Source organism: Crocodylus porosus, unplaced genomic scaffold (assembly GCF_001723895.1).
Source record: "Crocodylus porosus isolate Cpor-Errol unplaced genomic scaffold, CroPor_comp1, whole genome shotgun sequence".
Taxonomy (NCBI): Eukaryota; Metazoa; Chordata; order Crocodylia; family Crocodylidae; genus Crocodylus; species Crocodylus porosus.
The window spans coordinates 1,618,352-1,641,652 of NW_017728932.1; the positions used below are offsets into that span (position 1 = coordinate 1,618,352).

Below are 23,301 nucleotides of genomic sequence, written 5' to 3' on the forward strand. Positions count from 1 at the left end.
TTCATCTTCCAGAGCTTCGAACAGTTTGTTCAGTTGACCAACAGCAAGGCCTTTTGCATCTTACTGCAGATCCACAGATAACTGTGAAAACCATATAATGACTGTGCTGCAAGGGTCTTTAACACTCAGCTCAGTTGCACAATTTGTGCCTCTCAGGCTGTTCCTGTAAACTATAATTTACTACTGAATTGGATTCTTTTTCATTTTGTCTGTTGGTTTTTGGGGTTTTTTAATGAAAAAATGGGCAGAATGGCCTAAATTCTTTTGAGTTTTAGAAGGTGTTCAGAGAGGTTTCTGAACTAAGAAACAGCTGTCTAACTAATTTGGAAAACAAAAGCTAAATCTTAAGGGTTCAGAGAGGCTACAAACAGATCTTTTCAAAGCAGAAGTTGTGAAAGGTACAGAGGAAGTGGTTGAATAGGACAGTGCTGCTGGTAGGCAGAGTGAGAACTTAGATCTGATTTGCATAATGAGTGCATAAAACTTTTGTGCAACGGGAATGTTTTTCGCTCAGAGAATCAGCACTGTCAACAAAAACTCCCTTCCCTTGCCCACAACAGTGGTGAAATTTATCTTAAAAATTATGCTTCTTAAAATTCACAGTTTTAAAGGCCAAAAATGCTTCAGGCTCCTTTTGATTTACTTTCTAGCACTTTCAGGATGTGCTCGGTACTTCTGAAACTTTTCTTTGCAACTGAAAGGGCTAAAAATAAACTTTAACATATTTGGAGTGTCTATTCCTATCACCTTATGAAGCAGGTAGTTGCTTAAAAATGCTCATGCTTCTCTGAACTAGTTAGTCTCTAAAGTCCCATTCTGCCCTATCTTTCCTCCTTAAAAAAATGAGTGAAACCTGAGATTTATACATATTCACATGACACTAGAACCTAGGCCTTTAAGAAAAACACTAAATGATGTGTAAGGGTCATGATTAAAATAGCAAGAATCAGCAACCTTGTTCTGATGCACATAAGTTCTCTGTCACTGAAGAAAAACATTGGCCTCCGTACAAGTCACAACTGAAACTGCACCGTACATCCAAAGTCTGTGTGAAGAACAATAGCAACTGGAGCCAGTGGCCGGAGGAACATGGTAGCAATTGCCTTCACATCCAGCCTGTGCTTAGGGCAGCTGCTGCAAATGCCAAGCTCAGTGTATATGTATGGTGCCTCCAGTCCTCGGTCCCTGCACAACACAGGATATTGCGAGGTAGGTTTTCCTTGCGTGGAAGACTAAGATGATCTTTGATTACTGTGGCCATTGCTTTGGTAAAAAGAAAAGGATAAAAAGGCTCCTTCAGTGTCCTGGTTAGGATTATGGCCACGTGGCAGACATTGACCCCCAGTATCTTTGATTATATCTGGCAAGAGGAAGAGCTAATTGGCTTTGTACTGTATGATAACAGGTATCTGTAGTCATGGAATTTGCTGTGTGACTAACCTCTTGTATGGGACCAAGGGTTTCTTGGGTAGATGGGATGCTTGGAGATCTGGACTTTGGACATTGTTCTCCTGAACCCATCTGTAAATGGTGCAGCAGCTCAGTCACCTAGTTAGAACTGCTAAACTATTAGGTCTTAGCGGGCCAAAGTCAAGTTTATGAAAGTCAATATGACATCAGGTGATTCTGTAGTTTTAGAATAACACAGGGCTGAGTACTAAGTACTGTAGATGAACTTATTTGCCTAGGCAGGCTCTTCATAACTTTTATGATAGCACTGATAATGAAACAATCCAGGTGATTAAGGCTAGTACTACTTTTGAAAAGGCCATCCTGAAACAAATCTGACTCTGTTGGCATCAGCATTAAGTTTCTAATTGGCAGTAACAGCGTCCTCAGCATACTCTTCTGACTCCAGTGTATTGCAAGAATGACTGCTAAGGGCAGTTAAACAACTTCATCATGGAGGCCTGCACTGGATACTCACTCAGACAGAATAAAGAAGGTTGAGATCTTGGCATGACAGTTGAACAAGCAGCACAAGTGAGAGGGAATTATCTTCCCTAAATTCTGAGGGCTGTATAAGAGGCTTCCTAAACATGTCCTCGTCTTGGCAGCTTCAAGGTAAAAGGAAGAACAGTTGATCCTGTAGGACCCTTTGCTGCACATGAAGGACCAAAACAGCTACTTTAGAGGTTATGGGCTTGAACAGATTAAATGAACTGGCCCTGGACAGGACAGACTGATGAAAATTGACTTCTCCTTAATCATCTGGCCAGTATATGAGAAATTGTTTGGACTGTAGATTGTATTCAGCACCTTGGTATCAGGGTGAATTTTCCAAGGCTCACAGAGATGGTTTCTCTTTTTGTATTGTACTGGGCAGAAAGTGCAGTAATTAGCACATGAGGAGGATTAATGTGACTTCTAATTACAGTTTTCTTCACATGGCCTAGTGAGTGACCGCTGCTCTTCAAGAAATGCAGAACCCTCCCAAAGTGATTGCACCCTTTATGCAGCAGGAATGTGAGCAGTGTGAATCGCACAGGCCTTTGCAAGATTTGATCTAGCTAAACCACAGGCTTGTACTTTCAAGCTTACTCAAGGATTTAGCAATGTAGCATTAGTCATAGGGCCAAATCTACCACAGACCTTACTCCATCAAGACCATTTGGTGCTACTGCAACATAGACTTTGGTTCATGGCATGGGTCTGAAAAAAAAAACCCCCAAACCTACCTCAAAATATTGTGAATATTTTAGCACATTTGTGCATATCCACTACCAGTAGGGCCTAAGACAGGCTTTAGTAGCAAAGCCAGCTGCTCTGTAGAGAAGGTGCTTCGCAAGTCACTTCTCACACCCGGCCAATTATAGGCAAACACAAAAGAGCCTAAACAGTGATATACTAACTGACAGTATTTCCGTGATTTGGCTCCAACAGAAGGATTTGTTTTGTCAGTGTCTCTTCCTTCATTCTGCGGTGCCTTTGATTAATGTGCTACAGGCTTCCCCAAAAGATAACAGAAGCTGGATAGGAAAATGACCTAACAGCTCATCTTCCTGCCTGATGGGATGAATCGTTCCTGGTTCCATGTGATCAGTAGATCAGCACTGTGTACAATATGTGTACTATATCTAGATATATATCTCCACAGATGCAGGGAATATGTGACCTAGGTATATCTTTATTTCTTGTATTCAAAAATACATGAGAGGGAGAATAAATAAATAAATAAATGGCAGGTGTGTTTCTGACTCCTATTAGGTATAAGGCATCCTGCAGAAAATAAAATTCCACTCCAGGAACTTCAGAGTGTTGCCAAAATCAGGGGTGACATGTAGGGGGTGCATGCAGGTGTATGTGCACCCGCTGAGCGTGGCAGTGCACCCCCTGCACAAAGGTGCCATGACAGTGCCAGTGGCGTCTGTGGCAGCTCCCAGCTTACCGCCACTGGGCTTCTGCTGCTGCGCTCCCACCACTGCCAGTGCGGCCGTGCCTTGCCCCAGCTGCCTGGAGCATGCACTGCTCATGGCCAAAATTGTGGGCTGGTATAATCATTCTTCTGGTAAAGATAAACTGAATATGCTTTGTTGAAATTCTGTGGCTAGTCTTCTGGAGAAGGTCAACTGGGGAGGATCATAGTGGTCTCTTGTAGCTTTAAAAATCTGTTAACTTGGTTATTTAACTGCACTAGTCTGCAGTTTGTGTTTTTTAATACAAAAAATACAGAGATGCTTAGGGTAAATATTCCCTGCACTGGTGGATCTTCCAGCATGAGCTCCATTTTAACTCTCTCAAAATGAAATAAACACAGTTGTTAGCAATATGCAGCTAAGCTACTTAATAAAAATGTGGTGAAGCAAATCAAAATGTTGTTATCCATGTTGTCCCATTGTGGCTCTGGGATGCCTTTTGACTTTGAAGTCAGATATGCAATACGCTCCAGTTCCCAGAATGCCTGTTTTTATTGCTTTAAGGATGAACAAATTTAGAGTGATAAGTTGAACATATGTGTAGCCACCCCACATTAGTGTTCTTGCAGTGCCTTGGTTCTGATTGAGTTTAAGGTTGGAAGAAAAATGATCCAAATGTTCTTTAATAATCAAAATATATTAGTACATATTTCTGTGGAAATTCTTAGGATGTTGCAAAAGCACTTAAAAGTCCGGTCTTGTCAGATGCAGTGTGCTTCTTCAAACTTGTTGAGCATTATTGGTTTGCACTGGAACTGAAGGGGACACAGTGATCTTGTGGGTTTGTCTTTATCACGGGATTAAGAAGAGATGGTTCAGATTAGATTTTTTTCTATGCTTCCCCTGCTGCATTAGAAACCTTGCCAGAACGTGAAAATTGGTATCAGTGCAGGTTTAGTGGCTCTACCTGGGTTTCTATCAGTAGAGCATCTAGCCCTATACTGTTCACAGGACCTACGTTACCTTAATGTTTTCACCCACTGAAAAACAAAAGTTTTACCAAAGCCCCACTACTTACCTCAGTTTCCTACCATAGTTATCATGTTTTCTTACCAAGAGGTGCACTTGCTGTTAGCAGAAAGTGTTTCTGGTGACAGTCTACCATAGTGAAGTGTGCCTGAAAACAGGAACACAGGCTTCCAATATCCTATCTCTGCCCGCAGCTGTTAGCCACCAAAGTTTCAAAGGACTTTCCTTTTCAGTTGTGGGTAAGCAGTAGGTAAATGAATGGAAATGTAGGGTGCCTAGACACGAACGCGGAGGCTGCTGTGATGTGCTGGAATTCCAATGCGTCGGACCAAATTCAATTGATTGATTGAGTCTGTTGGATTGTGGCAATTATCACACTCCAGCAGCCTCTTGCGTCTCATGCATCAGTGTCCCCATGCTGAAAAATGGTGGTGAGGGTGCTTGAACTGAACCTTGTTGAACAAGCTTCAGTTCAAGCCCCCCGCCACCATTTTAAAGCACTGGGACACTGATGCATGAGACGTGCACGAACAGCTCTCGGAGCTGATCTGATATAAAGTGCTGCCCCCCTCCCACCCTGGAGCGTGCATAAAAGTGCCCGTAGACTCCGACAATCACCGAAGGCTTGGTTCAAATACATTTCACGTCTCTCAAGTGTGGGTGTACTTCCTGCTTACTGTACATTTAGATCTCTGATCAGACTTCATTCTTCTGCTAAAATAACTCCCTTCCTCTTTTATCCCTCCAACTTTTACATTTTTTTCCTCTCATTATCCCCTTTGGATCTTTCATTTCTTAACACTTTTGTTACTGTTGTAATATGACATGCATTGGTAAAATGCCCATCATCCTAGCATTGGGCAGAGTAACTGTTTGTAATGACTGTTTGCAATTGTGTAGGAAGGATACAAATTACTGATTTTTATTTATTTTTTTTTACTTCCTTGTACTGTGTAGCACTTTATTAGAAAGGGAGTGTAGAGTTCAATCTGGGTTGAATTCTAGTCTTTCCATGTCAGTGGGCTTTTGGCTAGGCCTCACGATTGGAAGGGTTTAAGACAGCTGCGGACTCAAAGGGCTTGGTCAGACCAAGTGTTTACACTGCACAATCAGTATTACACTTGTGTAAAAAAGGTAGATGGCACAAGCCATTGCTAATTTTGCCCAGTTTCATGTGAAAGTACCCCTTAAAGCAAAGAACAAACATTTGGGGAGGTTAAATTGGGTTCATAATGGCTGCCCGATTTAAACCTAGCTCGTTCCAGTGCCAACTTTGCACTTACAGACCCGGTCTCAGTGACTGGCAATCAGTTTAAATCCGGACCAGCCAGCACTCTCAACCCCCATCCCACAAGCTGCTTGGGGCGCAGCCAGTTTTATCAGCATTCATCACCACTGGAACCAAGCAAGTAAGTCACGGTGGGAGGAATGGGGGTGTAGGTTTGCTGGGGGGGGACTCCACCCCACTCTACCCCACCCCACCTGCAGGTCATACCTGCCTCCCCCCCCACCCCACCTGTGAGTCACACCAGGCCCTCCTGTGGGTCGCACTGACTCTAACCATACCTCATGGGTCATGCCTCCTCCCCATCCTCTGGCAGACTCCCAACCCCCTTGCTAGTGTCTCGCCCCACATACCGACTTACCTGGTATCAGGAAGCCATTTTGAATTGAGTCAACCTCCCGCTAATGCCCCTGAATGTCTGTACTTAGCCTAAAAAATAGGAAAAACTGGAACCAGTGTAAGTTATGCCCATTTAGGTATCATATGTCCATCCAAGGGTAACAATTTGGTGAAGATAAACATGCTAATACCTACTCCCCTGCTACCTAATGATGTACAGTAAGTGCTGTCTACTGTGGAGCAGCTACCCAGGGATGACTGTTTGTGTCCACTCCAGATCCCTGCATCATCTATATCAGTGAACAAAACCAATACAAATTACATGTGGGTGTGTATTCGTCAGTCCATACCCTAAGTAGAAAGAAAGGGCTGAAAGAGCTACTGTATCATTTATATTAAGACAGCTGTTACGATGGATGTGCAAAAGGCTGCTCTTGGTAAAGGGACAATGCTGATTGGGTAGCACCTACACTACCTGGTGTAGGCATAATCCTCTTACTCCATTCTGTTTTAGGTGGAGCTGGTAGCCCTGCCCATACTTGCAATTACTTGACAATTCCCATCATAATATTCTGTTTTCAGTTGCATGTGTATGTGTTTTTCTTTAGTATTTTATTGTACTAGTTAAAGAATGAATCTGTTTTTATATCTTCTTCCTTTCCTTCCTTATCTGAATAGAGATGTGGAAAGCAGCGCACGATACCGAGAAATACCAACTAGGAGACTTAATGTTCTTTTAGTCCAGGGGTTCTCAACCTTTTTTGTACCAGGACCCACTTGCAAATGGCCAGTCCTGAGCCAGTGTCCCTCCTGACCTGCTGCCCCCTGCCCTCAGTGTGTCGGGCAGGGGGAGTATGTGTGGGACATAGGGGGCCCCAAGCAGCTTCTCGCAGGCTGGAATTCTGCCAGCCTGCAAGGGAAAAGCCACCATTTCCCACGTTTTTCTCCTTTAAAGGAATCCATTTTTAAAGTTTGTTGATCCAGTTTTCTATGAAAGGGTTGCGAACTGACGTTATTCTTATGACCCACTTTGGGTCACGACCGACAGGTTGAGAAACACTGTTCTTGTCCACTGGTGTCTGTCAGGCTACATTCTCCTCTTAGTGGGGGAAAGGAAGACGAGAGTATTCTGGAATCTGTTTTAGGGACACTTTGTTATGTTAGGATTGTTCTGACTTCTATGTTGCGAGCAGTATTGCCATGGTTGTTCAGTATAGCCAAACTGGCCATTTTCTCTGTGCCTTTTAGAGAATGAATGACCTTTTAATAAATAATTGTAAAATCTGTGTCCAAGAAATACATCCACAGGCTGTGTTTTTAATGTGGCTCTGATTAAGCATGTGCTTGAGTGCTTTGGTGAAAGTTATTCATGTGAGTAATCCCATTGAAACCAGTGGGAATGCTCATGTGCTTAAAGTTAAGCATGTGCTTAAATGCTTTAATGAGCTGAAGTCCAAACACGGGTAACATGCCAGCGGCTGCAATGGATCTAGAGGATGATAGTGGGCCAAAGCCACTTCTTTAACCAGGATAGTCCAGTTGTCTCCATTGAAATCAACAAATTACTTCATTTTACATCAACATAGCTGAAAGCAGGGCCTTGGGAGCTTGCCCTTTAAGCACCTTATCTTAAAGACATTGAGCCTGGTCAAACTTCACTGGTGTTTGGAGTTGAGAATCCCGCGCACCTTGCAAAGCTAACACTGCGGTCTGAATGGTCTAGTGCTAAATGCCCCAAGGATTCCCAGTCTGGAGTACTATGAAATACCACCCCAAGCTGCTGTTTTATCAGATATATGCAAATAGCCCTTTGCTTTAATTTGCCACCTGAGCTCTGTCCCCTAAAGGCCCCTGCATTTGCTAGCTCCCTAGCCTCATGCTGAATCAAACCCCAAATCACCTTTCATGTCAATTGGTTTACAAAGATTTTGAGTTCTTGGAATCAAGATTTTATTTTTTTTCTTTGAACACTTTTATTCCTTTTTCCCCCTAAATTAATGTATTTCCAGATTTGTTTCTTTCCTGCAAGTCAATCTCGTGTCCCTTGTAGGCATGACGGCTATTCTGATGTCAGCCACTGGACTTCCTGTGCATCTAAGCTGTGTGCCGCAACCTGCCAGCACGCGTAGAGCCACTAAAAAATACAGCTCAGTTAAGGAAGGGAGGAAGATGGCCAAGAAAGGTAGTTGCTGCTCAAGCTCTCTGATATTTGCTTCCATCTCCTTCTCTTTATCTCTCTGAAGTCTCTATTCTTCCCCCCACCTTGGCTTCTCTACATTTATGCAATTAATAACCTTCTTCACATCACAAGGAACAGACACTGGTCAATAAGATGATAAAAATCGACTTACTTTCCTGGACTAATAGTCACCAGCACCTGTATGTGTATTGAAGTCCTGTGTGGCAGTCACCCTAGTTCCCCTCTGTCACTCACAGTTATGGCTTTCCAGCACATGCTGAAAGTCAATATACTGTTGCTCTTCCTGCATAGGGAAGTCAGGGTGAGTTGCAAAAGTGAGCAGCTACTGTGGAGAGCATCCTTTTATCTGTCCCCTCATTCTTGTCTTGGATGAGCCTCTAGTTTGGCAGCCCTACTGATTATGCCTGAGAGAGGAGAGAGAGGAATCCTTTCAGGCAGCAAGTCCTTGCTCATTTAGTGCTGAATGGGGCCAGCCCCAGGTTGGGTTCTAATATCAATATTCAGGCATCATGGGAACAGCAGCTACCAACAACCTGGTTGCAAAGGTGAGGTGAATCTGGAGCAGGTTCTCCACCTCCCTGCAGGATGGACCCCTCATGGAGGATGGTATTTCACAAGCAGAGGCCTACAGACAGATCTGGGTCTGCCTGTCTGTCAGTGCTGTCTTAGCACTCTGCTGCATTTGAAGGCCTACAGCAGAGTTGATATGGAAATCATGGTTAATCTGACTTAGCAAAAGTTTACTAGCTCTGAGGCAGACACACCCAGGTGTTCTTCCACTCCATGAGACTAGTCCTAAGTGAGTGGGATAGAGGCTGGGCCCAGGTTTCCATCTGAAGGTGACACAGCGCTGCACTGCTCTCGGGTAAAGGATGGATGGAGAATGCAAAGCCCTGCCCTCAGCAGCCTGTCCAAAAGCTGGGGAGGGAGCTTCATGAGGATGGGTCACTCACTTGCTTAACTGTGCATCCCTCCAGGCTGCAGCTCTTGCTCACTGCTCAGTACTCCAAGCAGTGGGGCTGAGAGACACCACAGCTTGAGCAGCCTCTGCTGCTGTATGCCACAAGTGACACCTCCCACATGGACCACCTCCATAGCTAACGTCTAGTGGAGCTGAGGAGAGGCTCATGAAGGAGGGAAAGGCTGCTTGTGGGGGAGCAGGTTTAGAGAGAGGCAGCTGGCTGGCTCTGCAGTTGTAGGAGCCAGCGTCAGTTTAGTCCCAGTCTGCTTCTTTAAGGGAGACTGTGGAAGAAGATTCAGAGGGAAAGCATTTTGCTTTGGAGCCCATAGAGAGAGGGAAGAGGAAAAAAATACAGGTTTTCTTTTAACAATGCAGGTTTTAGCCACGTCAGTCTACAGCCAAAACATATGTAAAACTCTTGGCAGAGGTGATACTTTTTATTAGACCAAATAGCTGGTTGCAAAAAAAATTCTTTATTTGCAAGCTTTTGGGTCCACTTGCCCTTCCTCAGGCAAAGGAGAATGTATAGATTATAATATTTCTCCCATTCTCCCAGGTAGAAGTGAAACTTCATATTGCACAGGAAAATAAAAAGATGCAATTGGTTCCCCTGGGTAAAAAGTTCATTTTATGCAAATTAGGCTCAAATAAAAGTTCAAGCAGTATGTTTACCTCCAAGTTGTCTGATGGCAAACTGGGTGTTTATAGCTTTTAAAGAAGAATTCAGCATTGTTTATTAGAACTCACCTTGCAAGATGAGTAGCATTTTTATGGGGCAAGAGTATGGGCAAGGGCTGGCATTGTGCCGAGCTTGTAAAGGGAAGAGGAGTTTAAATTTGATGTGGAATTAGTCAGGAAGCTGGTGGGATGGTCTCAGGAAGGAAGAGTGCGCATGCATGTGCGTGAGACTGAGCACACAAATACAGAACAGACAGATGTGATCGGAGAGTGGACCAAGGGAAGAACTTTAGCTGTAGTGAACTGAGCGAATGGAGGCAGGCGATACAGAGGTGTTTGTGTATCCATTGGCGATGTCAGACCCCCTCTAACTCAATCTGCGAGGCTGTTAGGTCTCATCTCTTTGGTCAGTCTCTCGTTCTAAAATACTTTGCACATTGCCCTAGTGCTCTGAAAACAAACCCTCGAAGCAAAAACTGCGAGGCCATTCAGCTACTATTTCGGTAGCAGAACATCACATACATTCATGGCTATGTGAGAACATATATTGAGATGCCTCTCCCTGCCCAGCCCTGTGAGACTGCCTGGGTTTCTCCGACCAAGGTTGTGAATCAGATGAGGGAATGAGGTTAACATAAACACGACAGCCAGGTAGGCAGGGGCTTTCCAAAGGAGAGTGAGCTGGCACCAGACTCAGCGCCAAGACCATCAGCTGAGTCCTCTGCTGCTAGGCTGTACCACTGAGACTTGACATGTGGCAGCCAGCAGGATGCTCAGAGTTATTTCGCTGCCATCTGGGTAATTGGCCTGCTCCTTGGCCCGCCCTCCTCTGAATATCGGTCCTGTCTGCTGGAGCCAAGAACACTCCACACTTCCTCCAACCTTTGTTCATGTGAACAGAGAGAAAGCAGCACCCACCAGTGAGTGAATAATAATTCACAACATGGAGCAAAGTCCTGAGGCAGTGCTGAGTATCTGGAGCTCCCATGTGGCACCCTCAGGATTTGGCCCACTGTTTTCATTCTGTTGGTCTAGCACCTCATTATTGCTGCACAGAGATTTTATTAAACGTGTATTTTCCAGCACAGTGCTCGGTCATTACCTGCAGCAATTAGGTATCTCCTGCTCCAGCAGGAGAGAGATGGTTTATGCCATTAACATTTGCTTGCTCATGTTGGACATAGAGGTGCAGCTACTTGTGGGTCCAGCTCTTCAAGGTCCTGAGCTTTCCATTTCCTGTGTGGTGAGGCTGCTCAGTTTCTCTAAGGAACATCCCTTTTAGTGCAAAGGGGCTCTGGTCCTTGTCTCAGACCCCAGGTCTTACTGCAGCAGAACTAATGAGTCGTAAGGACAGTCTGGAATCTACTTCTCATTCTAGTTATTGTTTCGCTCAGTCCCTCTGTGTAGATCTTTAGTATCTAAAGATCAGAAAGGGGAAGCAATATCCTTTTGATCCTGTTACATTTCAGAAGTTGTTACAAATGTGCAGACACACACATGTACACACAGCTATAAATAGATGCATCCAAAGTGTTTTGTTTCTGTGTGTGCACCAGTCCATGCAGCATTTACCACACCTTCCAAATTGATCCTCCCATTGCTGTACACAGGAGGCCAAATACTGGCAATTTCTGTAATGTCTCAAGTCCCACACCCACAACTACCCATGCCCTCACTGGTGCTGGTGTTTCCATAGCAGTACTACACGCTTTCATGATGCAGAACATTTTAATAAGTAGCTCAGGTCGGTAAAAGAAGAAATCCAAGCTATGTGCCAGTTAAGAGAGATCTACAGGAGCCAGCAATGTGGATTATGCATCAGTTCTATGAATAGCTTCCTTGTTTAATGTAGGCTGGCTAATCAGTTGATTTTTGTTGTTATCTCAGTTCTGAAGGTGATTTTTCTCTCTGGTGTAGACAAATTGGATGGTTTAGCTGTTGCAAGTCAAGCTGCCTCAGAGTTTTCAACCTCCTTAGAAAAGAACACAGTTTTTAGTCTGACATAAGGCTATAAGGTGGAGTTTGCAAAAGGATCACAATCCGTCAGCAAAGGGAGAATAATCTAGTGGGTGCATCTGTTTTAGGTCTCTGTTTAAGTCTTTTAACATGACTGTCTTGGAAACCAAGCAGGTGGGTGGACCTGACAGAGAGAACAACTAGTCCAGCCTGCCTTGAATAAATGAAAAGGAACATCAACCCTTTAGCCTTTCCCCTTTGTCTTAGGAAGAGAGAGCAAACACACATGGTAGAGGTCACTCTGAGTGACAGCACAACCACTAGACAGCTTCTGGGCCACAGGAGTATAGGGGTCATTAGCCAGTTTTCAGCCAGCTGCTTGTCATCCTCTTGGGAGGCATTTTTGCAAGGAGAGGGGGGTTCATAAGGTGCGGTCCCTGGATTCTCTGCCTCTCCTTCCCATTTGCTAATTCACTGTACCTGTGCTTCAGTCAGGGCTCAGTTAGTCTGGTTCCACCAGCCATTGTCCAGCAATCCACCTCTCTCAGCTTTTTCCCAGGCAGATACCTTTGCCTGTTTTTCCTCCTCTGTGCTCTGGGAAGGACAGAAGAAGATGCTGAATGCAGCAGCAATGAACATAAGGAAGAAAATAAGTACTCTCCCTTCAATACCGCATTCATCTTGCAGAGAACCAGGAAGAGAGCTGAATCCCAAGCAGACAAAATTCAAGCACTCTCCATTAGAGCAGTGGCTCTGAGGGAGATTACTCCCCACACTTTAATTCCACGCAGGTCTGGGGCCTTCTTGGTCTCCTTGGTTATGTAGATTGTCACTAGGATGGTTTTTGCTCTATCGTTGCAACAAACATTAGATTAGTAAGAGCTAATTGAAGGGGGTGACATAAAGTTCTAATGAAAAGCTATCTGTGCCAAGGGGCACAAAAATCTTAATGCCATAGAGCATATACAGTACTTCACAACCACTGCTGAGAGCAGTTGAGCTATTTGGGAAATAAATACAGAGATTATTTCCAATTAAGGTGAAGGAGCAGTTCTTTCCTCCTTTTCGGCTCTTGGATACGTCTGTTCCACCTTCTCTGGATAAGTTTTGATGCCAGTGGGTTCAAGCTTACAATTCATAAACCACTGGTTTTGAAGCCAAAGAACATGGAGTGAGACTATCAGGGAGCAGGGAAGTCTTTCCCTAACCTCAGTTAGGATTCATCTCTCCGTATCTGGCATATGCCATGTATGAAAAGGATATCTGCAGCAATCCATATGGTTCCATTTAGTATCCAGAAGGAATTGTGTTATTGCTGTCAGCCCCAGGCTGCTGAGCAAGCATTCAAAACACATCTGTTAAATGTTACCACAGAAAAGCATCATTTTTAGCAAGCAGTTCATTATCTACAGTGGGAAGGACTAGGAAAGCATCCCCTCTCTCGCCTGTAAGCCAAGGAACATTGAATATTTCTTCACATTGCAATTAATCAATAAAACAGCAAATGACCTGTGGGTGGAAACACTATAATGAGGTTATGCGATAGCATTTTCAGTTCACTGTGGAGTTCAGAAAGCATTAGAGTGCCATTCAGTGTTTGGCCCAGAGTAGTAGTAGATGAGAGAAGATTTAGACAGAAGCTTGAACCAAATATCTTTGCGGTATGAAGTGAGGTGGTTCATTTGTTAATCCATTATTGTTGTTGCCCTCATTTGGTGCCTTAGTCTGTCAGTGTAGGTATCATAACCACTTACATCTCTGCTTCCAGCTCTCTCAGCTTGGTTTGGGTGATGATTGGTTTGCTTTATTGAGGCCAGGATATCAGTCTGTATTTGGAATTGATATTATTGTTCAACATTTGGAGTTAATTAGCTGCATTCAAGTCAAGTCGGTTCCAAGGGTCAAGAGAGTCTCTTGGGGCCTGATTTGCAAATACCCAGCACTCAAAACTGGGCCCTGATTTTCAGAAGAGCTCATTTGCACGCTGTTTGGCATACACATTCTCCTGAAAAATACAGCAGATTCCTTTGCTGCCTATATGAGGTCTTTGAAAGTGTAGCCCTTAGTACCATGAAACCATGACTAGATTTGCATGCAGCCTCTTACAACTTGGCTGGGCTCATGTAGCTATTTGTGGGAATTATTGGCATGGTACCCACACAAGGCACATCAATATATAGAGATAATGTACCACAATCTGGTGCCTCTTTGGCAGAAATTTAACTAGTAGCTAATAATGGTTCCTACCTTGCTTAATGCAAAAGTAAGAATCTGTTTAGAAAAAGCTGTTTGAGGCCCTTTCCTCTTAAATACTCCTTTATTATTGCCCCTTTTCTGTATTCACTTAGCTAGACAGGCTGGCTTGGCACTGCTGTTTGTCTGTGCTGAGAATGGCGGGGTATTGACTTAGGGAGAACCCAGGTCTCTTTTTCCTTCCTCCTATAGGATTCTTGCTTACATATCATCAAAATTGTGATGTCCTCTCCAAATTCATTTCCTGTGGGGTCCTCTGCTGTTCACAGAGTTCTGTGCAATGGAGCAGGTAATAAAAACCCTTCTCTCTGTCTCTGTAGTGCTCAGTGAAGACACAGAATGGAAAGAATCTGCCTGAAGCCACTCATTGTCCCCATGCTGCTTGTTTCAGTGGTTGACATCCAGTGTCACTAGAAGATGCAGCACAACCATATGCTATCATAGGAAAGGCACTTGCTCTTACACATGGTATTTGCCCTAAAATGTAAATAGCTCAGTAAATACCCAAAATCAGAGCAACCAGAGTGCAAACTAATCCCCTTTTTGAGATGGTATACCATCATCACAGTGTATGGGCAAAAGTTGCAGCAGTAGTTACCATCAAAACATCTCCCAGCTTCAGGAATCTCTGCTTTGTCCTTTTGTCCTCACTCTTGTCCTAGTCCAGACTGGGTGTCAAGTGTTGCCTTTTCTTCCTCCTCTTATTTAAATATAATTTGTAAATCCTTCTGGAGTGGGATTCTCTTTCCTGTTTGTTGTGTAAGACCATGTTCCTGTTGTGTAAGGCACAAAGTGCCAGGGTGTATGCACTTTCTCAGAGGGACCTTTGGACAAGGCATGTTCCCCCACAATTTTGTATGTGGGAGGATTGCTAAAACTGCTTTAATTTATCACATGCCTTATAAGTGGGAACAGGTGGCTGGCAGTGTTATGACAGCCCCTAAGCAGAGATTCTGCAGCTGGTAGAACAGTCTCCACTCAAGTGCTTTCCTGTCTGTTCTTTTGCCATCTCCTGTCTCTGTCTCTTCTGGTTTCACCAGCTCCCAGCCAAAGGAAAGGAAGAAAAAAAGATCTTAAAAAACATCAGCCCAGAAAGAAATGCTACAGGGAGAAGTATTGGCATGCAGTCCTCAGGATCCCAGCCACAGCCTCTGGCCTGTGATTGACATGACTATAGCAACTTTCTCATCCATGTTGGTGAGGCTGTTGGGGAAGTGGGTGGTGATGAGGTATGACAAGCAGCTAGCACTGCTGCTTAGGGCTCATACAGTGTTCTTCATCCAGATTTTCCAAGACACTTTATGAATGCATGGGAAGTCTGCCTGCCTCCAGGCTTGTCCAGAACCAGCAGAGCAGTGTTATCTCCCTGCCAGGAAAGGTGGACCCTCTTCATAGTGACCTCAGTGGGTTGCCTAAGGTTATACAGTGAACACAGCCCTGCAAGATAGTTCCAACTGCCACCTATGCACAGCCTGCCCTCTCCCAGCATGCACACACCAGCCCTACTTCAGCTTTCCCCTGCTGTTTGTCTACCATGGCAGTGGCCATATAGGAACACACCCACATCCTGGAGAACATTCTGCCATGGGAAGTGCTGGGTAGGAGTTGTCAGGATCCCTCTCCCTCACTTTAAGACTGTGGCATCCTTCGCTCTTCTCCCTGTGTAATAGCAGAGAGGACTGTTAACTTCATGCCTCTCTGCTGATATTTATGTCTGCTCTGGATCTTCTGTGCCCTTCTGGCAGCCTATACTTTATGCAGCTTCCTTTTCCTGAATATATAAGCGTTGAGTTGCTTGGAAACACTCCTGAACTCAAGCTGGGTCATCCTTACCACCGCTTAGCAAAACCAAAGAATGATGAGGCCCCTGGCCTTGCCCCTAAGTAGCTGTGGGCAGAGGCTGAGGTTTTTCTCCTGCCTGAGGTATGACAATATCTCCACCACTGGGTGCACTTTCCTGCTTGTACAGTTTCACATCCATAACCTCATAGTTTCATAGTAGCTAGGGTCAGGAGGGACCCAAACATATCATCTAGCCTGACCCCCTGCCACAGGCAGGAATGAATGCTGGGTTCACAAGACCCCAGACAGGTGATCATCCAACCTCCTCTTGAATTTGCTCAAGGTAGGGGCGAGGACTACTTCCCTAGGAAGTTGGTTCCAGACTCTGGCCACTCTAACTGTAAAATATTACCTTCTGATCTCTAACCTAAACCTATTCTCCATCAGCTTATTCCCATTGTCCCTCATCACCCCAGGTGGTGCTGGGGAGAATAGGGCTCTTCCTACTTGCTGATGATCTCCCCTGATGAGTTTGTAGGCAGCCACCAGCCTCAGCCTCCTCTTGCCGAGGCTGAACAGGTTCAGGTCCCTCAGTCTGTCCTCATAGGGCCTGGCCTGCTGCCCTCTCAACAAACGGGCAGCCCTCCTCTGAAGCCTCTCCAGGCTGGCCACATCCTTTTAAAGTGTGGCGCCCAGTACTGGACGCAGTACTCCAATTGCGGCCTGACCAATGTCACGGGCTGAGGAGGAGTACTCCTCCTTGGTGATAGCCCCTCCCTTCCACTGAGGACTTCTGAGGTCCAGCCATGGAGGAGCATTTATAAAGGGCTCTAAAATCACAACACCAGCTGTTACAAAGGCCCGAGTCACACCCTACTTGGGTCTTGTGGGAAGGAGAAAAGTAAAGGAGATTCATAGATTTCAGCATCTTCACAAGTACAAAGTATGAAATCCTTCTCTGGGTTGAAAGGAACATGTAGCCACGGTCACTGGAAGTGGAGACCTGTGCACACAGACATGCACACACTGACGTACAGTGAAACTTGTGTATGGGAATGGCCCAATAAGTCATCTTGCTGCTCCCAGCCCAGTGCAGTGTGCTATGGAGGTACCTCATGTCTGAGTGAGGGCTAAAATGTGTTTTGCAGGCCCCTCCTGAAACTGCTGAGGAAGCTCTCGGGATAGTAACTCTCTATGCTTATGGCCTGTGCTGTGTAGTTTGACCTGGGACCTGGAAGGCCAACAGCCTAGGTGCTGTGAAATCCCCTTCACCTTGGCTAGTACAAAGTGGTCTCCAACCTTTATGCATTAAGTTCCCTGGAATGGCACATATGGTAGCCTGAATCAGCAGCCACTGCAATGGAGGCTGTAGATAGTGTACAGTCAAGGGTTGGTGCCTCAGGGCCCATAGAAGAGCCGAAGGTCATGCAGTCTTTTCTGTGGGGGGTAATGCCAGAGTCCCATCTCTGACCATCCCCTCAGCGTCTCTTCCAGCCTGGGTCTAGGACCTAGTGCAGGTGATGGAGGGAGAGGGATCACCTCACAGGTTTCATCTCTCTTTTCATACCTCCTTTCAGGAATCTGCCATAGCTCTGCACCTCATTGACTACATTTGTAGCCATTTGTAGATTCCAGCACAAGACTGTCCAGACAACAGTTCTTAATGCCTGGAGGGTCCTTTTAGTCTCTGTTGAGGGAGGAAGAGTTGCTTTTCCTATTTTACAGAAGTACAGGGACACTGTAACTTGCTTGAGGTCACACATATGAGTGGGGGGCAGAATTGAGAACAGAAGTGAAGTGTTCTGAGTCTACTGCAGCACCTTAAGGATTTCTCTGTTGGCTTAACTGCAGGATACATATTTGGCAGCTTGCATGCTATGAGCGGCTGTCACCAGCTTGCCTCCCTCCTCCTTTGAATCAACATCATTAGGAGCTGTGTGAAGATTCTAATTGCTCAGCTAAATCGGAGAGGGACACCTCTCCCTGCACCCCCACTGGCCTCCACGAGAGCCATGAACTAGACCCCTTCTCAACCAGGTTGAGCACGGAAGTCAGGTGAGAAGGTACTGTCAGGTCTCTTGATTTCTCTGTCCTTTTTCCTGCAGCATGCTCTGGTTTAGGGGGCATATGGCAAAAGTCTTAAACTTGCCATAGAGTGTCAGGGATGCCTTGTGCTAAGTGAGAGGGAGGGAAGGGCAAAGCAAATATTCTTGTGGGTCTTTCTTGAGCTAACACTGTGACAGGTTTTCATAGTTTCATAGTTGGTTGGGTCAGAAGGGACCTGAGCAGATCATCAAGTCCGACCCCCTGCCTTGGCAGGAAAGAGTTACTGGGGTCAAACGACCAGGCTAGGTGATTATCTAACCTCCTTTTGAAGACCCCCCCAGGGTAGGAGTGAGCAGCGCTTCCCTTGGAAGTTGGTTCCAGCTCCTAGCCACCCTGACTGTGAAGTAGCGCCTCTTGATGTCTAGCATGAATCTACTCTCAGTCAACGTGTGGCCATTGTTCCTAGTCACTCCTGGTAGTGTCCGGGGGAACAGGGACTCTCCCGTTCCCCGCTGGTCCCCCTTGGTAAGTCTATAGATGGCCACCAGATCCCCTCAGCCTTCTTTTGTGGAGGCTGAACAGGTTCAGGTCCCTTAGCCTCTCTTCATAGGGTCTACCCTGCTGCCCCCTGACCATGCAAGTGGTCCTCCTCTGGACCCTCTTGATGCTATCCACATCCTTCTTGAACTCCGGCGCCCAGAACTGGATGCAGTACTCCAGCTGTGGTCTGACCAGTGTCGCATAGAGGGGGAGGATCACCTCCTTGGACCTGCTCGTGATGCATCTGTGGATGCATGACAAGGTGCAGTTAGCCTTACTGACTGTGTCCTCACATTGGCGGCCCATGTTCATCTTGCAATCAATAATGACTCCAAGATCCTTTTCTGGGAGTTCCCCAGCCTGTAGGTATGTTGCTGGTTCTTCCCCCCCAGGTGCATCACCCTGCACTTGCCAGTGTTGAAACCCATCCTGTTCTCCTCTGCCCACCCCTGTAACCTGTCTAGGTCCGATCGAAGCCTATTCCCCCCTTCTAGCGTGCCCACATCCCCCCACTTCTTAGCGTCATCCGTGAATTTGAACAAGGTGTTTTTCACCCCCTCGTCCAAGTTCCTGTTGAAGACGTTGAACAGTGCAGGCCCGAAGACTGAGCCCTGGGGGACCCCACTGCCCACATCCCTCCAGGTCAAAAATGACCCATCCACCACCACTCTCTGGGTGCAGCCCTCCAGCCAATTGGCAACCCATCTGACTGTATAGGCATCAACACCACAGTTGTCTAATTTTTTAATGAGAATGGGGTAAGAGACAGTGTCGAAGGCCTTCCTAAAGTCCAGAAAGACTACGTCCACTGCGACACCTGCGTTTAAGAATTTTGTGACCTGGTTGTAAAAGGCTACCAGGTTGGTCTGACAGGACCTGCCCCTAATGAACCCATGCTGGTTGCCCTTGAGCAACCTCCCCCCTGCTGGTCCCATGCAGATGTGCTCTTGGATAATTTTCTCCAAGAGCTTCCCCAGGACCGAGGTAAGACTAACAGGCCTGGGTCCTCCTTCCTCCCTTTTTTGAAAATGGGGACCACATTGGCCCTTTTCCAGTCCTCTAGCACCTGGCCAGAACACCATGAATGCTCGTAAAGCTGTGCCAGGGGTCCCACAATGACCCCTGCCAATTCCCTCAGCACCCTTGGGTGGAGGTCATCTGGACCTGCTGATTTAACATGTTCAGGCTCACCAGAAGTTCCCCGACTAGGTCCTCACTGACCTTGGGCCTGGCTGTGCCTCTCCTGAGTCTGTCCAGGATCCCGGTGGGGTGGGGGGGATGTCCCTGTCCCTGCTCAGAAATATGGAGGCAGAGAATTTGTTAAAGAGGTCAGCTTTATCACCTGGTGAAACCATCAGGTTGCCAAGTGTGTTCTGCAGGGGCCTCACATTACCTGGTGCCTTCTTTTTACTCCCTGCGTATTTAAAAGAAGACTTCTTGTTATCTTTGATCCTGGTTGCTAGTCCTAGTTGTGTCTCTGCCTTAGCCTTCCTAACAGCCCTGCTACAGCCTCAAGCAATGGAGGTATAATCCTCCTTGGGGATGGCCCCTCCCTTCCTCCCACTGGGTGTACGCTTCCTTTTTCGCTTTCAGATGTTCCTGAATGGCTTTGGTGAGTCATGGGGCTTTTGAATACTCTTGCCCCCTTTGATTCATTTTGCCTGTAGCTACAAAAGAATAGCTTACTGATCCAGGTGCTCCCTTCCAGCTCTGCAAGAACAGCAGGGTTTAAGCAGATACCTGCTGTTGTCGCCCCTCTATGACAAGCCTATTTGTTTCCATGTTTCCACAAACACACTCTTCTAATCCAGCCATCCGCACCAAATAAGTCCTTCCAATCCCTGTCAGCTGCCTTGACTCTTGTGTAGCCCTTCTCCAATTAGGGATAATGCTGGATTCCTCCCACAGGTGAATTCTTTTCCCTGCACATCTTCTCTTAACGGTGCCCTAAAAGGGAAGTAATCACTTCCAGCTGTATGACAGCAGGAGCAGAGGCTTCTTTGATTAAGACTTCTGCTTAGCCATAGGTCTGTGGAAACTTTTGGCTGTTTGTGTATAAGAAAATTCTGAAGTTTTTCTCCCCATTCTTAGGTTTGTGATGCTATCTCAGGTAGGGCTTGCCTAGAAGGTTGGTTCTAGTGTCAGTGAGGCGTGTGGTTGTGGCTCCTCAAGCCTTACCTCTCTGGTGCTAGCTCCAAAGCCGTGGTAGTTGTTTCAGAGTTTTGTGTGGTTTTGTGGCATGGGGACATAGCAGCTTCCTAGAAATGTGAACTTTAGAGCTGCTATCTGTAACTTAGCCCTGTTCCCTCTTGCTCTTATAGTTTTAAGCCAGCTTTTACTAGGTGAGACTCCAGAGCCCATGTTCTCCAAGTGTTCAGACCTGTCATGGTCCTTTTTGCCTTAAAACCTACTGATCTCTTTTCCAGATCAATAGAGGCCAGCTCTCTTTGTACCCAAACATTACTAAGGTAATGCCACTGAAGGGATTGCAAGTGGGTCCTTCTCTTGTGTTGCTGAGGTGGGTTTCCTTCTAGCAACGTGTTCTGGGCTAGAACTTGGTTCCTGTGATGGCAGTGGGAATGTAGCTGTTTGTGGTTTTTAGTTCCTGTGCTGTAATCCAGGAAGGCAGAAGAACTGCAGCCTTTACTTATTGGTCTTGTCTCACCCAAATGGTTTGCCGCCTAATGTAGCTTCTCTGACTTAGCCCAGTAAGTTAACATGAAACCATAAATTAATCTATAACTTCACTCGCACTTTGACCTTACTGCCTTGCTCTTAACTACTTCCTGACTAGGCAACTCTCTGTGAGGTCCCCTATTATTATATATGACACAGCTTGCTCCTTAGGAAATGAAGAGGCACTTTATTTCTGGTATAGAAACAAAGGAACGGACCCGAGAGGCTCAAACTCTTGTGTAATGATAATCAAAGAATGTCACTTACATAAAACTGGGTGATCCTACCCTTCTACCAACTTAAAACTCATGTCTACTCTGAGAAGTGACTCTGCAAGAAATGGTAGCCTCTTCTCCTATCCCTTGTCCCTGTGCACAAGCATAGCCATAACTGTTCTTTTCAGTGACTGAAAAGGTGTAGTGGGTGTTTATTCACTTCTGTGAATGCTTTAGGGCTGAACAGCTCTAGGGGAGAAAGCTGGATTTAGTATGGCTTGTCTATTATCAGCTAGATCATTCTCAGAGAACAATTGTCCCTTCCTGAGCCTGCATCTGGAGTCTGTCATAGCACTAATGTGTAGAGCTAACTAGAGGACCAAGAGGTAGCACACGTGTCTTCAGTTCTAACTAACTAATGGCTCCTGATGGTGTTGCAAGAAGCATCCGGATCATCTGTTTGATCTCGGTGCTCTGAGTAAACTTGTGGGAGTCAGAAAATTCTTACTTTTGTTTTCCCTGCTGTAAGTTGAGTACATTTGACCTGGAGATATTGGGAATCCATGAATGTAGCACCCACGGTGCCTCAGAGTCATCCCCAGAGCAGTCTGCCCTTCCAGGGATGTGCAAAGAGAACAGCTTCCTCCTGGGTGGCCAGGCCATGAAGTACTGACCACTGATGCTTGTTAAGCGAATGGTTGCCCTGCCTCACATTGGTTTGTCCTGGTGAGCTGCCGTTGAGCGAGGCCTTGGCTCAGAAGCCACTCCTCCATTGTAAGCCCCACTTGCTCTGCTGGCTGCACAGAGGAAGAGGAGAACAGACAAGGAGGAATTACTTTTTAGTAATGACATTTGTCATGGTCCTCCTCTTCCCCTCCAACCTCCCTCTGCGTGGGAGGGAGCAGCTGGAACGCTCAATGCTAGCAGAGTGACTGGTCTTTCTTTTGCCTCCTGCTAGGTGGTGTCTTAACGTCGCTTGTGCAAATATTTCCCTTTACAGGCTGGTGGAAGAGCCTGATGGCGACTGTGATGGACCCAGCTGCTGGTAAGGAGCTCCTGTCCCCTCCAAGTCTATGTGAGGGACATCCCCTGGAAATAGCCAAGGGACTTCTGCTGACTAGCACAGTTCACTGCAAATTCATGACTTTGCCTAAGTCTTCCTGGGAACCTCTGTTCTGCCAGGAAGGAGTCCTAGCTTAACCCCCCTGGGAGGCAAGGGAATTCCTCAGTGGACCCTCATTCTTTTCAGTGATGCTTTGAGTTCTCAGGGTGATGCTGTCCACTGGAGCAGTCCACTACTCACGTGATGCTGGCAAAGCCAAGGGCCTAGATAATGTTCCACAAAACTCTGCCTAAGCTCTTGTGTGTGAGTCTGTTGTAGAAGAATTTGAGGGGGTGGGAGCAGGAGGTCTTCTCTTCCAGTATGTGGACTGAATAAGAGATGCCTTTGGACAAGGGATTCTTCTTCCTCCTCCCCCTATTACAGGTTGGGGAAGAGAAACTACTTAGAGCTTTTCCTCCATAAAAAGGAGCTTGATGAAAGCCCATAATAGCCCTGCTGTTAGGAGTGGCAGGCCCTGGAGCCCATGCTGAAGGTAGGAGAAGCTGCTCTGTGATGGCTACTAAGTGTCCTACATCAACTGTGTAATAAGAGTTAAGTTCCTCGTGGATCCATATCTGCATAATACAGGGCACTGCTATCTTGGTACAGTGTGGCATTTTTACTGAAACTGCCCCATGTGCTCAGATGCAGGGGTCTTCTTTCTGAACAGAAGCAGGGTCCGTTGTTGTAGGGGAAAAACCTTGAGATGCTTAGAGTCAATATTCCTTTCTGAGCCGAGGAGTCAGGGGGAATGCATGGATTAGTTTCCCATATTGTAAACTGGGCTCTTAGCAAGATGGCTGCAGCTTGTGTGTTTTATAACCCTTGGAGTTGTGCTGGATGTGATGTATTGGACACTGCTGAGAAAGATCAAGAGCTTCCT

General features: G+C 46.0%; 1 protein-coding gene across 11 annotated transcripts in view; it reads left to right on the forward strand.

The window, feature by feature from the left end:
* The window catches only part of DTX2 (deltex E3 ubiquitin ligase 2), a 60,522-nt gene that overhangs the window by 30,315 nt on the left and 6,906 nt on the right, over positions 1–23,301 (forward strand). For 2 of the 11 annotated variants that reach the window (XM_019545395.1, XM_019545396.1), the window contains exons 4-5: positions 8,060–8,191; positions 22,275–22,361. The exons of 2 other annotated variants lie outside the window; for them this stretch is intronic. In XM_019545395.1, coding sequence (XP_019400940.1) covers positions 8,060–8,191; positions 22,275–22,361 — 219 coding nt within the window. The remainder of the gene's footprint in view (positions 1–8,059; positions 8,192–22,274; positions 22,362–23,301) is intronic. 7 more of the 11 variants (XM_019545397.1, XM_019545398.1, XM_019545399.1 and 4 more) reach the window with 4 other exon arrangements.